This window comes from Argiope bruennichi, chromosome 1, assembly GCF_947563725.1.
Source record: "Argiope bruennichi chromosome 1, qqArgBrue1.1, whole genome shotgun sequence".
Classification (NCBI taxonomy): Eukaryota; Metazoa; Arthropoda; class Arachnida; order Araneae; family Araneidae; genus Argiope; species Argiope bruennichi.
In genome coordinates, this window is record NC_079151.1 from 8,508,156 (window position 1) to 8,525,628 (window position 17,473).

At 31.6% G+C, this 17,473-nt stretch overlaps 1 protein-coding gene across 1 annotated transcript in view; it reads right to left on the reverse strand.

The window, feature by feature from the left end:
* Window positions 1–8,796: 8,796 nt before the first annotated feature.
* The window catches only part of LOC129980332 (ecdysone-induced protein 78C-like), a 58,997-nt gene continuing 50,320 nt past the window's right edge, over window positions 8,797–17,473 (reverse strand). Inside the window, exons 5-8 of the mRNA XM_056090790.1 lie at window positions 14,764–15,039; window positions 13,053–13,158; window positions 12,459–12,722; window positions 8,797–9,511 (exon numbers count right to left, since the gene is read on the reverse strand). Of these exons, the coding sequence (XP_055946765.1) occupies window positions 12,463–12,722; window positions 13,053–13,158; window positions 14,764–15,039 (642 nt within the window). The 3' untranslated portion in view covers window positions 8,797–9,511; window positions 12,459–12,462. The remainder of the gene's footprint in view (window positions 9,512–12,458; window positions 12,723–13,052; window positions 13,159–14,763; window positions 15,040–17,473) is intronic.

The window sequence follows — 17,473 nt, forward strand, 5'->3', positions numbered from 1 at the left end:
TTCCGGTAGAATTTATGCTTAAAATTAAAATGGAAATGACTAAACTGCAATTAATATAATATTTTTTACTGAAACAAAGCATTTTTTTAATAATATGATTACTGATAATAGAGTCACTGAGCGTTTAAACTTTATGGGCACTAAAGAATATCTTTCTTAAGTTATGTAATATCTCAAGAATTTGTCAACAAAATTTTCTCAGATTCATCATGAACAGATCGATTCATTAACAATGTTTAATTTTAAATGCATCAAACTTTAAGAAAATAAAATGAATCGTTTAAAATAATCGGTCGAAAACAGGTTTAAAAAACTACTTTAAAAACGATGTACTTAAAACTATAAGCATATACAAAAAATATATAACTAACATAAATACAATTTACTTACAAAAGCATGCAACTAACCTAAAAATAATTTAAATCAACCGTTGATAACGGTTGTCATGGCAACATTCAGAATGCGCATGCGTGAATTTTCTTCGCCAGCTCCGGTAACGCAAATGCGTGAATTTTTCTACGCCAGTTGGGGTAACGCTATGCAGATTATACATTTTTAATTTCCTTTATTCTGTGTTATTTTAATTCAAAAGTACTTCAGAATGAATCTGAAACATGGATTAATTAACAATGTTTAATTTTAAATGCATAAAACATTAAGAAAATAAACAGAATCGTTTGAAATAATCCGCCGAAAAATGTTAACCCTAGCCTCATTTCTGTTGGGAGAAAAAAAAAATTGAAGTTGGCGGTGGGGAAAATAGAAGATTTTTTTGGCGGAAAAGTTGGCGGTGGGGAAAATGGAAGATTTTTTTGGCGGGAAAGTTAGTTTTTAATTAATAATTAAAATTCTAATTAAAATTTCAAAAAAAGGGACCCCAGGTGCACATTCCCGACCTCTAAGGTATACATGTACCAGATTTGATAGCTGTATGTCAAATGACCTGGCATGTAGAGCGCCAACACACACACACACACACACACACACACACACACATTGAGCTTTATTATAAGTATAGATATAGATATAGATTTTCAACACTCGTCTGAAACGCAGTAAGGGTCATCAGCATTTTTTCACAGAAGCTTCGTTTCGTTATTAGGGTCATGGAGTATCATTCTCACTCTGACAGTGATTGATTACCATATGGCGTACATTGTAAAGTCGCCAAATCTTACATGCGGAGACAAAAGTTATAATGTGGTAATCTTTTTAAATTTTGAGCACAAATGATATTATTTAATGAATTAGCGCAAATGCGACTGAGCGCATCGGACCTACAGCCACTGAACCGGCATTTCCTCTCCAAATTTCCATACCACCCAAATGAAATAATTTAAAAAATCTAATTAAAAACATGCATCCTTGATGTGTATTCTATCATTTTTGCAAAGAGGAATGAAATATTTATTTCAAGCAAATCATAAAAAAAAGAAAAAATCTTATAATATTGATGAAATCATTTATTAACATTTTTTTTGTCCAATGATTCAAGTCTAAAAATTTTCATCTATATATATTATTTTTTCTCACAGTATAGTTTTCTACCGTTTTCCAAGTCAATCATTGTTATTCTTTTAAACTATATTTCTTCCCCTATTTATGCTTTTTTTTTTTTTTTTTGTTAAACAATCCAGAATTTTTTATTTTCTCTTATGCCACAGAAAGGAATAGCAGAGTAAAGCTATTTCCATTTAGTAGATATGATGCTTACATTTTTCCTGTAGAAAAACTGAATCTATTTTTATGATAAATTCTTATTTAGTTTGTTTATCACTTTTTTTCATGAATTTCTGCGCACATGCAAGATTTTGACATTTAAAAACTGAATTAATTTTATATAAATTCGCAATAAGTTTTATTTTATGAAGCGTAACTTTTGGAATAATTTGTAGTAACTTTAATTCGTAGTCTTTATTGATATCCATCGTAAAACACTATTTTATGAAGCGAAACTTTTGGAATAATTTGTAGTAACTTTAATTCGTAGTCTTTATTGATATCCATCGTAAAACACTATTTTATGAAGCGAAACTTTTGGAATAATTTGTAGTAACTTTAATTCGTAGTCTTTATTGATATCCATCGTAAAACACTATTTTATGAAGCGAAACTTTTGGAATAATTTGTGGTAACTTTAATTCGTAGTCTTTATTGATATCCATCGTAAAACACTATTTTATGAAGCGAAACTTTTGGAATAATTTGTAGTAACTTTAATTCGTAGTCTTTATTGATATCCATCGTAAAACACTATTTTATGAAGCGAAACTTTTGGAATAATTTGTAGTAACTTTAATTCGTAGTCTTTATTGATATCCATCGTAAAACACTATTTTATGAAGCGAAACTTTTGGAATAATTTGTAGTAACTTTAATTCGTAGTCTTTATTGATATCCATCGTAAAACACTATTTTATGAAGCGAAACTTTTGGAATAATTTGTGGTAACTGTAGAATTAGCTTCCAGCATAATATACAAAGTAAAATTTTTAAAAATATATAATACTATTCAACGTTCCAAGATTCAAACTTAGGAGCAGCAGATGCAGAGTAAATGCGCTGCTCATCAAGTCACACTTTCACTGAGAATCAACCAGGTTCTTCTCACCAGTCATGTTCCATAAATGGGAACCGTGATTCACTCTCTTCATTACATTTTTCTATAAGACTATTATTGTTATTGAAAGCAAGAATTTTAAAAGTCAAAATTTTGAAGGAAAAAAAAAAAAATCGACATCGTTTATGCAAAACTCTGGAATCATTTACCAACTGGGATTTTTACGGTTCTATAATTTGATGATTGCATTCTTTGACCACTTGTTTGAAAGAGAACTTGTGAAAGATAATGCTATTCTACTTGGGGAGAGGAAATTTAACACATTCTCTCACCCCACGTAGAATAGATTTACTATTTTCTTCTTATGTACAGCCGACCATTCCGCCACCACTGAACTAAGTAGTATCGACAGTATATTGAAGTAGTATATATTGCAGCCGATAGCTATCTGCATCATAATTCATCCATATCATTGGCCACTTCTCTGAACTGACATTCTCTCTGAGGCAGTTGGGCCCCAGCCACTAAGTGATCAATCTCTGACATTCCTCCTCATCTCCCCTTACCTCATCAACCTGTGTTACAAGGAGCAGGGCGCAACTTAAAGAAAACCTCCTCCAGATTCCCTTTATTCCTTCAAATGTGCGTTCCACAACAGAAGAAAGGCCAGCACTTTTAAATAGTTGGCAAAAACATTTGCATATCTGTTGGTAAACAAGAGACGAGCGCCTTGTAGGGAGTGAAATACTAGAAGTGCGGATTAGCAGTAGATGTTCCCAACTTAATTTGATATACTATTTTTGGTGCTCTATTATATACGCGAGCATGTATTGCGAATCCTAATTAACTCTATTTTCATTTTAAAATTAGAAGATTACAATGAGGCCTAAATTTCTTTCTGTACCATGTACCATCACAGAGTTTAGAGAACAGAGGAACTATGGATATCAGCAACGTAAAAAGAAACCGAATTCCACAAATTGAAAAGTGTACAAAAAATTAAGCATATATATATATATATATATATATATACAGTGGCTCCCAAAAGTGCTCGTACACCAACAAGAATCAATTAAAAACCTCATTATTTACCATTATATATTCTTATTTTTACATAAAAATTTTTTCATAGCATATTTTTACAGTTCTTAATAAAGCAGTGAAGAGTAAATTTTAATTACGATGCAAATTATTTTTTTAAAAATGATAATAAATAAAATTGCACAAAAATAGGACACAAAAGTGATCATACACTTTAAAAAAACATCACTAAATATGAAATTTTCTGAATTTTTATAAATGTTTAGTATTTAGTAGGACATCCTTTATTCTTTATAACAGCTTTTAAACGTTTGGGCATAGATTTAACTAAACGGTCGGTTACTTCTGCACCGATCTTGTTCCATTCTTCGATCATTACTGCTTTCAATTGAATTTTCTATTTAATGTCGTGACTTCTTATTCGCACCTCTAATTCTTTCCAAATATGATCTATAGGGTTTAAATCCGGTGATTGAGCTGGTGTTTTAAGGGTTTGAGGGCAATGATAGAGGCAAAAAAGACGAACATTCATGGCCGTGTGCTTTGGATCGTTGTCTTGGTAATACACAAAGTTGTTTAAAATGCCCAATTTTTGTGCTGACACTTTTAAATTATTATTGAGAATATTTATATAAACTCTATGATCCATTATACCATCAATGAATACTAAATTGTCTACTCCAGCCGCTGACATACACCCCCAAACCGTGACATCTCCACCGCCATGTTTTACTGTTCCAACTAAATTCTTGGGATTAAGTTCGTTTTTTTTTTTTTTTTTTTTTCCCTCCATACAATGATTTTCCCATCCGACCCAAAGATGTTAAACTTACTTTCATCTGTAAATAAGACACGATTCCAATAGTTCTCTGGCTGGTTTATCATAGATTTGGCAAATTTAAGCCTAGCAATTCTGTTCTTCTGACTTACAAAGAATTTTCTTCGTGCAGAGCGGCCATGTATACCAGCATTCCGAAGAATTCTACGAATAGTATCACAGGAAATAGAAGTTCCATTTGATTCATTATATTGTGAAGTAAACTTTATTGCACTCAGACGTGGATTTTTTAGAAATTTACTCACAATATTTCTTTGACTTCTAGCTGACAGAATTTGAGGGCGACCATTACGAGGCTTGTTTGCAATCCTTTTTCCCTCTCTGTAACGTTTTATTATGCTTTGCACCTTTGAATGAGGTAGATTAGTTATAGTTGCAATGCCTGTAATTGATTTTCCAGCTTTAAAATGAAATATAACTAATTTTCGTACGTCTAAACTCGTTTCTTTACGAATGCGCGTCATATCTAAGAATAAAGTAAATAGAATAAATAATTGTGATATTAAATACTGAAATCAAACGATTTTAGTGTATTTTTCAATTAGAAGAAAAATAAGCCGCAAAAGATATTTTTATGATGAATTTAAATAAATAATGTTTGGATGTACGATGACTTTTGTGTTCTAATTTTGTGACATTTTTTATTTATTTATTTTTTAGAACAATACTACTTAATTTTTTATAAAAATATTTGTTCAGTTTTATTAAGAACTATATAAAGATGCTAATTTAAAAAAAAACCAACTAATAAAATGCTTTATTAAGAAGTATAAAACACAATTTCTGCAAATTTCTTTAGTGTACGAACACTTTTGGGAGCCACTGTATATGTAGTGTACGGAGCGTCATCCTAGCGGAGTTCGCGGTACGGAGTGTCATCCTAACGGCGCTCTTGTCGTCACTCAACAGCCAATAAGAAGCTAATCTGATTCCCGCTCTAAAAACTGTGTTCGGTACTGTACTAGCGTTCAGCGATGTAAAGCGGCCCAGCCGTTCGTCCAGTTCATTAAATTTGTTTATGTTAAATTAGTGTGTGATTCTCTTAATATGAGCCATCTCTACGCATTTATCTCAACCGGGCTTTCCCCTAGGGCCCGTGAGAGATATTTAATTTGATATATAATCCGGTTAGTAGAGGCATGTTTTTCGAGCCAGAGTTAACATACCTCTACATATATATATATATATATATATATATATATATATATATATATATATATATATATATATATATATATATATATATATATATATATATATATATATATATATATATATTACAAATAACAGTAAATTACATAAAGTTTTCCTTTCACTTAGACAAAAAAAGAATTCACTATTAAACGGGGATATTTTTGATAAAAGACATAGTAATCTTTTAATTGATAAAATAATTTGAACCTGTCTCCTTTTTTTTTTTAATATAAATATCTGAAAATGTAGAAATATATATAGTCATTTCTCTGACACTTTAAATTCAATGATGTATATAAAGATATGAAAATTAATGTGAAGTATAGGATAATAATAAATCTTCAATTCTGATTTCTCAAATTGGTGAAAGGTAACAACATATTTTAGTTTAAAGGAAAATTTTAATTCTTCATAAAATATTTTGCAGGATCAAAAAAAATGTAAATGTGACCAAAAATTAATAAAAAGACTTGCTATATTGAGTATCCATCTCCTCGGGCCTCCAACTGGTTCATCGAGAATGCAAATCTTAATACAATAAGCAAAAATATTTTATGATTTCATCATTTCTTTTTCGTTAAATTCTATGTATATGAGGCATTTGAAAAGAAAAGTTTTAGTAAATTATATCTAGAAATGAGACGCGCACTGATAAAAAAAAAAATGATTAGGATAGACTTAACACTTTCAACGCTACCGACGAGATATCTCGTCTTTCAGATACTTCCAATTACAGGTTTCCGTGGGCTAAAATTTATCTCCTATGCCAGTTTTAGATAGGTTGAACTTTCTAATACGTATCTGAAGAATACCTTTACTTTTTTCATTTATTTATTTATTTTGTATAAAAAATATCAACAGCCGGAAAAATTGATATTTGTCTTTTCATCGAGTTTTTATCTAATTCATCCTTAGCAATGATTGTGTTAAGGTATTTTACTTTCGGAGGGCCATTTTTTTTAAAAAAAATAATGATATCTGAAGAGTATTTTTCTATTTACGCAAATATTAATATAACATACAAAAATCTTTTATAGTTTAGTTATTTTTTAAATATTTGAGAAACTTATAATTTTTTAAAATTTAATTCCATCCTTTTAAATACACTCTCAATCAAAAACAAATAACAAGAATTCTATATTTTTCAGCATATATAATTATTTATGAACTAATGAAAAACTGAAACAAAATTTCAGAAATAATTCAAAATTCTTGCAAATTGCAAAAGAATTAGGGTAAAATTATAAATTCTCATTCCATACATAGTATTATAAATTAAATGAAAGCAAAATTTCATAGTGATATTTTAATAGTATTTTAATAATCTAAAAAGTGATTAAACTTTTTTTTAAAAAAGTGACAATTTTTAGAAAAACCATATTCCTAGAAAATATGGGTTTAATTTTTTAAAAATACTTTTCAATGAGATTAAAGAAGGTTTTTCTTCAAAATTATCTAGATTGGTAAATTATTCCAAACTGATATATTTTTTTCTACTGTGTTTCTCCATTTTAATGCGTAAGTACTGTGATATGTTAGGCAGCTGATATCGGCATATTTCAGTTTTTTTAAACTTAAAAATGCATATCAACTAACCTGGAGATGTTGTTATCATTAATTTTTCTCACAAATACAATTTAAACGCTTTCTATGTGTTTTTGAGAAAATTGCAGCCTCAATGGGAAATCAAGATGCTTAAATTATGGAAAATGACTTAAATCCGCAACAATGCCATCAAAACAAAAAAAAATTCATAGTAAAAATATTCGAAAATAATATCTGGTTCACGGTAAAAGAAATAAAATAGGAAAATATAACAATTAAAAAAAACTTAAATAAAAGTAATGAAAAATCCTTGTTTATAATATTGTTTACAGTTGCATTTTCAATTTTTACGTTCTATTAAAATATTTTAATTTCATTTCTAATTATCATAGACATAAAATTAAAAAAAAAATGACATGACAACAAAACAGACATTCAGATAAAATAGTTTTTTTAAAAAATTGAAATTTTCGGTCAAAAATGGTATTTTAACATAGATGATAATGTCTTAGCCTTAGCAACACAGGTCTCAAAATGTCTCAACAGGAATCCATGCAGTCACACAGAAATACCTGTATAGAGAGAACCAATAAAGAAAAAAAAAACTCAATGAAATTTCTGATAAAGTTGATCAATAAAATATTATTCGAAAAAAATCCCAATCGGGTGGGAGGGTCAAGAAGAGAACATTAATTAACTTCACAGTTTTCCTTACACCATGCTTCCATAAAAATTTAAGGCTCTTATTTGTATTTGAGTTTCAAATCTTAAGAAAATACTAGTTGATTTCTCACGTTTTTAATGTCTGTTTATCCTTATTAAATGAACATAATAGAAACTGGATTTTTAAGACAAGCAATAGAGTTTTTTTTTTCAATTATAAACTTTTATCGACTGCCATTACTGTGTATAATTGACCGCTATTTATTGAAAAAAGACAGAGTGATTGATTTATTTCTATCAAACTCATCTGAAGAGACAAAGAACAAAGTAATTTAATATAAATCAACTGTATGAGAAGAAATGGTAATTCATTTCACTTTGAAATATCTTTGTTCTAACCAAAATAATACAATTTACTTCGTGAATAGATTGCCCAATCACCGAATAGTATTAATGTTATCGACTGGATTCCTGTTTTTCTCTAAGAAGAAGATATTTGTATTTTTCCATATATTTTTTCATTTATTATTCCCTTTCACGGAGAGTAAATAAATATTACACTTCATATGAGGCGCACCCAAACGAAAGCGGAACTGCAGCTCAAGATTCGTTACTCCACGTCTGACATTTTAGAAGAGAATGATTAATAATGGAGTATTGTTGAGTAAAACAGAAACGACTCCTCCGAGAGGATACTTTATTTTTGCCAGAAACCGAAGTCGACAGTAAAAATTGTATGCGATTGCGTGGTTCTCGGAGCAGCAGTTTCCCTGCATTGGTATCGTGGCACGATCATGATTAAAATATCAGCACCAGCAAAAAAATGCGTCGCGCCCAACCATCCACGAGTGCCTTCTGCCAGAGAAGGTCCCCCCGCACGAATGACGAGGAAAACCAGACAATGCATTTCGTAGCAACGCAATGTCACACTGAGAACACAAAGCAGAGAAAAGAATGAGAAAAAAAACTGACATTTTAATCTTCTTAAATAAAAATTAGAAATGTGTTACATCTCTTCAAAAGTTCTTTTGATATTCCAAATTCACTGGACTGTACAAAAACAGGGAGTCTCAAATATTAGAAGACATTTTCTGAATACTCGAATCTTCCGATACAGAAAATAGGCTTCTCTTGGAAACATATATCTTATTCCACAGCTATGTACAGGCCTATTTAGTCAGGCACCGACGTATCACATGACTCTTTTTGATTTCTGTGGCTTTGAAAGACTCGCAAAGCAGTGAGAGAACAATTTTTAGTAGTCTGCAACAAATGATTTAACAAAGGTTATTTCAATTGCGATATTGCCAATAAATGATTTGTGAATAAATATTAGCTGCTATCTTTTCAGCATTTTCAACAGTTTTAAGCGATTTTTATAAGAAATTTCTAGCGTCCAATTTATTCTTAGATCTTTTTACTAGTCTTGCGTCACATAATCGCTGGGGAAATGAATTGACGCATTAGCACTTCCACTGTGTCATTTCTCTTTTTGCCCCTTCACTTCGCTTAAATAATTCTTTAACAGTTTGCCCATCAGTCTGAGCACATCTCACTGCACAATAAATATAACGACATGGTGTTCTTTCTCCACCAATGTCGAACAGCAGGAAGATCGTGGTCCCGGGAATTTTGAAATTTGACGCCCGCTGGTCAGCAGTCAGGAGCATCTGCAAAATGAGAAGACACAGTTTATAAATTTATCTAACGGATAGATATATAAAGAGTTAGTTTTCCATTCAAGAGCCGAAATGGAAGGTATTTTTGAAAATAATAAAAATAAAATCACCTCTGTGAAGCCCGCTTTTTATTAATGTACTAACCTTTAGAATATGTACAAACATATGTATATTAATAAAAATCTGGATATGAAATCAAAAATTCAAATTTTAATCACGTTTATATTTTAACGAGTATCTTTCTTTTAATCTTTGTGCTTAGTTCCCTCATCATCAGCACCGCAATCTTTCACGATTACAATTGCCGGAACTCTCTTAGCTGTCTTGCGTTCGTGAGTTTCTAATAACTGGTCACTTTGAGTTGGATAACTTGAGCCTGTATAGCTTCTTTACTATAAAGATAAAAGCGGAGGGAAACTCTAGTGGGACATTGCTCGTCGATAAGGGATTAATTCCACGGATGGTATATTAACTATGTTAAATCTCTCGCTTGAAAATGCTGTTGATGAGATCTTTTAAATGGAAACCTAAAGTCAATTTAACTGTTGCTCAAAGATTAGTTATTTTGGGTGCAGCACTTCATAAACTTAGAAATTAAAGAAATTTTTTTACTTATTAAAAAAACTTTTTATAAGTTCCAATATTTTCTTAATAGATATTAATAAATTGTCAATCTTTGACACCACAGAAGTTTTTTGAATCATATTTGTGAAATGTGGCTCTTTGGTTGATTTTTCTTGATATTAATCAAATTTTGAGAAAAACATTTTAAAATGTTGAACTGGAATTCACAGGGTTCTGAATATTATTTAGTGAAGGAGCACCAGCAAAATCAACGTCGAGTCTTCAGTTCACTCAAATAAACAAGACATAATAATCGGGAATAAAATACCCTTCATCCTGATGTCATTAACCAGCACAAAGAAAAAAAAATGGAAATATACATCAGGGAAAAGATACTTGAAAATCTTTCTCGAACTTCGAAGGGAAGACACAGTTCCCCTGGACAGTCATGCGGCTGTCCCCCGTAAATAAAAAAAAAGAATTACAGTAATAGTCCTGGAATGATTTAGCGGAAATCAAGACGTCATTTTTTGACATCAAGGAACTAAGAACTATCCCTATTATGCAGAATACAACAGCAGCCATGCATGTTGTGTGAAAGTCTCTCAAGAGCCAAATAATCGGAACTGAACAATTCATTTCCTTCTTTATCAGAAAATTCTAATCTTATTTCGGTTGAAATCAAAGTTTTAAATATATCCGAAATGCATCATCATAGCTGGGAAGCAATCCAAAATTCATGGATCAAATAATGTAAAATTAAGATATTTTGATAATTTTTATTTTAATATGTCATAAAATTGAAATACCAATAAAAAGTTTTATTAAATATGCCTGTAAATGTATTACCAATAAAAAAAAGATATAAAAAATTTCACTTAAAATTTTAAAGTCATTTATTAAATTTAATTTTACGTAATAATGATTATGGATGACTGCAAATTTTTGGACATTCATCTTTGGACCTTTTTTACTTCTATAATAAAGCCAAAAGCAAATAAACTGACTGAATTTGACAGAAGATTTACTCAAATTTTTGTATTATTGGTGGCATGAGGGTTTATTACAAAAGATATCTTAGAATAGCCAATAAAATTTTTCTAGATGTAAGGATAAATGTAAACCTACATCCTCATTACAAGAGTTAAAAGGAGTGGACGGTGATGAAATGATTCGAATAATTGTCTTTCCAAAAATATGCTAGGGTTAGGGATGTTCAGAGTAACGCAAAGTTATGACAGCGTTTAGAAAGGTAAGTAATGACTTAGTACATTACTCTTGGCGACAACCAGAAATGAATGTGTGGTGGCCTGCTTTTAAAATGGATGATAAAACGGGTTTTAAATAGCTGCATTTTTCTCCTGCTGATTGTGCAAGGGGGGCAGCTTTCGTTTTAATGATGTAGAGTCCCTTGCATTTGTTTCTAAGAAAAGAAATTTAGAGGTACACAAAGATGCAATTATTATTGTAATCAATTGCAAATGATAGCTACAACTATGGCTGATAACAAGAAAACTCATGAAACCTAATATCAGCCTAGTTCCTGAAACCATCTCCATCTAAAACGCATTACGTGTTCGCATTTCCTTGGTTGGGCAGAGATGAATCTACCAACAAAACGATTCGTCTATCCGCACAAATCATATAACAAAACTCTGACACCAGGCCAATATTCAAACTAATAACGCTGCAATTGCAATGAGAACTTGTAGATTGAAGATCAGTTTTTCAAAACGAGCAATATCACTGAAATGTGTGGATGATTTTACAAAATATCATATTATATATATATATAATATCAATTGAGGGGAACATTATTTTATTCTCGGGGGAATAAATGATCATTTGTTGGGTGTGCTTGTACAAAAAAGCTAACGTTTTTTCAGAAGCTTAATTTTAAAATGATATCAAAATACAATTAATTTTTCATTTATGAATAATCTTAAAGCAAATAAAATGATGCTGAAACTGATGGCATGCACACAGCATAACTAGAAGGAGTCTCTGCCTTTTGTTCCTGCAGCTTCAGGATTTCAGTCAGTTTAGAACTGACTCCATTTCAGGGTTATAAATTATTTTGTGAGTTAAATACATAAAAAGGAAATTTAACAATGCAGTCGATACAACACAATTACTAGCTTCGGCCCAGTCATGTCATATTGACGAGCAACGTGAAATACTTAAAATACTACCACACTTTTTTCAGGAGTTGGAAGAATCTTTTGGACGCCTCGTCATTTTGGTTTGATTCCGAAGAAGATGCCACTTTTTGGCATTCTTTACAGAATTGTTTTCAGGGATTCTTAGGATTACAGACTTAATCATTGACACGAAGCATTTCAAATCTCAAATATTCCAAACAAGTTGTGATCACCTGTTCATCTCTGCGACGTGTCGTGCCTTGGAATGTCGAAAACCTCCGCAAAGAGCGGAGTAAGCCTGAGGTGCATCCAGTTGGATCTGAACCAACGCAGGTGGTCGAGGTGCTTCCGGCCCAGGAGTCGGAGCTCAGGCAGCTTGGCGACGAGGGCGGGGAAAATGTGGGGCTCCCCTTCTTCCGACACTTTCTGCCGCAGAGCCTCCAGCACTCGCTCCTGGAGCTGCTGCAGAGCCTTGTGGCCGCAGATGCCGTCGCGCTCTGCAACGACAGAAGAAGAGGAATGAAGTCTCATTTCACTACACTCCCATAGAGATTCGCTGCTTCAAGCAAAGGCTTATCCAAAGGAATGAATGTGGAATTTACCATGTGAATAATCGAATAAAATGAAAATATATTAAATGAGTCATCTGAATAAAAATGAAAAAATACGTGTTCAGTAACACTATTTATTATTTTCTTTATAAACATTGCAACAAATCTTATAAATAGTGTATCATTTAAAAATCCCCTGCCTTACAGAAATGCCATGATTGAATGTTGAGTTCGCTCCTTTGGTGCTTTGTTCCCGAGACATAAAAAATGAAATACCTGCCGTCACGAGCACAGCAGCGGAGTAGAGAGCAATGACGCCGTCGCTGAGGTGCAGATCGTTGATCCAAAACACGAAGTTGAAGATCAGGGCGACGAATTCCCGCTGAAGAGGAGAAAGAAGAACAATTAAAATCAAGAAATAATAACCTATGTCAATAAAACGCTAAAGAAATCAAAATGACAGAACAGATTTTCTTCAAACTTTGCCATTATGAAGCATGTGGAAGGGTTGAGTGAACTCTCGTACCGATTATTTAAACAATCCACTCTATATTGATTTAAAAGTATGCTTTCACGCACAGAAATGATTCTTCAGCATTGTATTTTTATGGAATAAAAAAAGATTCTTTCACATGGCCACTCGCCAACATTTAATGAAATGTAACCTATTTATTAAAAGTATTCCTAAACATATACATTTGGAGATTTTTAATAATCGTTTGGTACAGTTCTGTAATTTTTCGAGAAGTTACAAATCCAAAAATATTTTAATATAACTGATATTGATATTTTAATCCAAAAGAAAATTGCTTGTGTTATACAATATCTTATAAGAAAATACTATATTTAAGAAGTATTATACCCTTTTAAGAAATGCGTTTCATTGTGCGGATTTCTATTCTTTTCTACACGTAATTTAAAGCACACAACTGTCAACAGCTGATCTGATACAGGAACAGATGCAACCTTGGATGTATAAGTATTTTCTAATTTCGCAACGATACTAATGCGTAACCACACAGGAGTTGCTATCGTCTTGGCAAAAAGTCGTGAGTAACTATAACAATGATCCTCAACGGCAATGGCGTTGTAAATAAGGCTTAAGGGCCGTCACCGGCCATGATCCAAACAATGCTGTCATTAAAAGCATGAACCCGTTTATTTGACCAAGACTTCTCATGTCGGTAATACAATCAAGAATAGTATCAGTTTGAACAATAAAAAGCAAGGATTATTTATAATTAATTAAATATTTTAATATATCGTAAGTGCTGTCAGCTAGTAATAACCGATCTGAAAAAGAGGTAACGTTCTGCAAAAGACTCCAGAAAGAGATTGCTCAGAAGAGAAGCTTAACAGAAAGAAACAGTGGTGCCGAATTGCACAGCTGTGGCGATGGTCCATCGAGGATTCCATGAAGAAATCTAAATAACAGATTAATGGACATGTAATCTGCCCATCTAAATGGACAAAATAAATGTCATTAGTGAGGAGGTGGGAAACAATAACAAGGAAACACTGAATTCCTGAAAAGTGAGGCATTCATTAATAATCCCCTCAACTGAATACGAGTTATATCCCATATATGAGACAAGTCCATGAGTATGGATCGTAAAAACTTACTGAGCATACTACTATTTCATTCTTGAATATTTGAAGAAAAATCACCTCGATTGGATTAAAATTTTTAAATAAATACGTTTTATTAAAGTAATTTGCATCAATAATTTATTAATTTCCGGTTTATATTATTGTTATTTGTGTATTCTTAAGATCAAGATTTTTGGCATACCGAATGTGTTTGTATATTTGCGTTAAGTTAGGCATATTACTAATATATTATTTAGCTTAAATACACTAACGCCCCATTTTGAAGCAATACAAGAGCTAATTTGGTAAAGGCCTGGGTCTCTTTGGTCACAAAACCAAGACTTTATTACAAGGCCTCACAAATCAAATTAAATAAAAGCTGTGAAAGAAGCCTCACATCGAACATGAGCTCCAAGTGTTGCCTCGAGACGCAGGTTCCGTCGGCGAAGGTGAGCCCCGCCTCTTCGGACAACCGGGCCGCGTGCACCAGCCACACCTCGAAGAAGCCAAGCTTGATGCAGAGTAGCTGGTCGTCCTGCAATAACTCCTGGAAGGAGGGAATACGCTTGGCGAATTCCACCACCTGTGGGATAGCTGGGGAGAGCAAGGAGGCGAATTGCTGCCACGCCACCACCTTCTGTACGCCTACACTCTGCTGGTCGCTAATGCCGGGCTGGAAGAGAGAACGATAAGATTAATTCTGTTCTGCGATGGGATTTATTTTTCAAACTCAGAGAAATTGATTTGAAAAATTTGAAAGAAATTTCCATTTTTCGATCAATTTGGTTTTAATTATAGGGTTATCAATTTACGAATCAGGCCTCAAAACGTTTTGGTTGTATAATGAGGCTTCGAAGTTAATTTTTTTTGTCAAGAATTACGCTTGAAAATGTGCATTCCACAGACCATGGGATCATTTTTGACATGGGCCTACTTATTTTTGGAGTCTCGAGTGATTATGGGGAAGAATTTACGAGTTAGGTCTGAAAACTTTTTGGTTGTATAATGGGGCTTCCAAGCTAATTTTTTGTCAAAAAATTTAACGTAGTTTCCGAGTTGTTCAGGGTTATCAAGATCGTCATTTTTAGGTCTTTCTATTTGACTAAGGGTTAGTTTGAAATTGGTCCAATTCTTTTTAATTTTGTTTGAATTACTGGCAGGGTATATTTAAGAAAAAAATTTAGAAGAACGAGATTATGATCTGTTCGTAGAACGAGATTAGTTCTGGTATCGTAGGCGTAGAGGAAGGCTTTAATTTAAGGTTAAATCTATAATACTAGCAGAAAGGGGTCCAAATCTCGGGGAGAAGATTGCGCGATTATTTTCAGTCCGACCTGCAGGGCGAATGACTTGAGGCCCACGCAGGTGCATTTCGTTCAAAATTTAATATACATGTAGAGTCACGAATAAAAAAAAAAGGGAGGGGAGCTACCCAGCTTTATTCTAGCATCAATCATCGTATAGTCAGAAAAAGGATGTCATTTGAAAGGGCTTAACGTACTCTTAAAGGTTTTTGAATTAAAAATTTCATAAGGGGCCATCTATTTATTGAAAAAAAGAACATTTTAAAATTTACAACGGCAACACTCATTTTTTCATCAAATTTTAAAACTACATTAAAAATTATTCTTGGAGACCAAGTTTCCTTAATATAAATAAATCTATTCCTTCCAAAATTATGAGCTAACAAATTTTTCGATTTTCTAATGTTAAAATTAAATTTTGAACTTTTATTCATATCTTAAAAACTTATAAATTTATTGGCCTAAACTCTTTTTGTTATCAAAATGCAAGGTATTCTACATATTTTGCACACATATTTAATATGAAAAATTAATTTGTAATATGTAACAAATTTACAAAATTAGTATTTTAAAATTGCAACGTGCTTAATTTTTTACATAAATCGAAAGGCAAGATCATTTTATGGAAGCATGCAAAATTTCAGCTCTTTCCTACGAGTAGTTTTCCCGTTAGATTAAGTTTTCTGCATTGCTCCTAAAACAATGCTTTTAAGGGCGCATTCACAAATTTAAAAATATCGGCAGCTTTTTATTTGGCAATGAATTGCTGCATATCATGCATTCCTTGAAACAAATATCGTTTTCGGTTTTGTTGTTGTATAAATATATCTTTAAAAAATTCGTCAGCGATCAAAAATATCAAATCAAAATTTTAAAAACTGTCATAATATTTTATTTACAGTCACTACTTTTAAATGCGAATTACTATTTTGTCCTTGCAATAAGTTAAAATTTTTACTCGTGATACAAGTTTCAACTTTCATTAGATTAAACTGCCTTAATTATAATTATTGTATATAATCACACATGGAATAAAAAAATTTAGGCATCAAAACATTATTTATTAAGCATTTAATATTGACATTCTGCAATAATATTTATGTAATTGAAATAATATATTATTACAGTAATTTTTTATAGATTTTGTTAATCCATTTAATACAATTGATTAATAAATTTTTCGATGCCAATTTAATTAAATTAACTTCGTTCTGTTTACAAATGGGTAATGTAAATTTTTGATATTACGCTAGTTGCTTCTTAAATAATTATTCTTATAATTGTCTATATATAATATTTATTCTTATAATTATATATAATTATTCTTATAATTTTATATAATAATTTTTATAACAATACCTCTTTTCGCATTTCTATTCACATAAGAAGCAGCAAGATAAGTGATGAATTAGAGCTTAAAAATTTTTAACAATAATTGAAATTAAGGTTTATGAATGAACATTTAGAGTGATATTCAGTAATTTGTTTTTCAAGTCTATCACACGCGCATATCCAGTATAATGTCTTCATATTATAATGAAATCTTTGGCAAACAAAAAGCATTTGCATTGGACACTAAGTTGCCTGTAGATCACGGAAGGAAATGGATTTACACTTATCAGTGAATGAAATGCACTATTTTTTCATGCTTGTAAAATAAAGCGGTTTATCATTTCATGTCTATTTATGAGTAGTAAGCAGTGATGATAAGAATAGTATATATAATAAAGAAAATGTAAAAATAAAGTTAATAACAGAAAATGTAAATAACAGTTAATTTTTCTCTCTGAATAGGTAGGATAT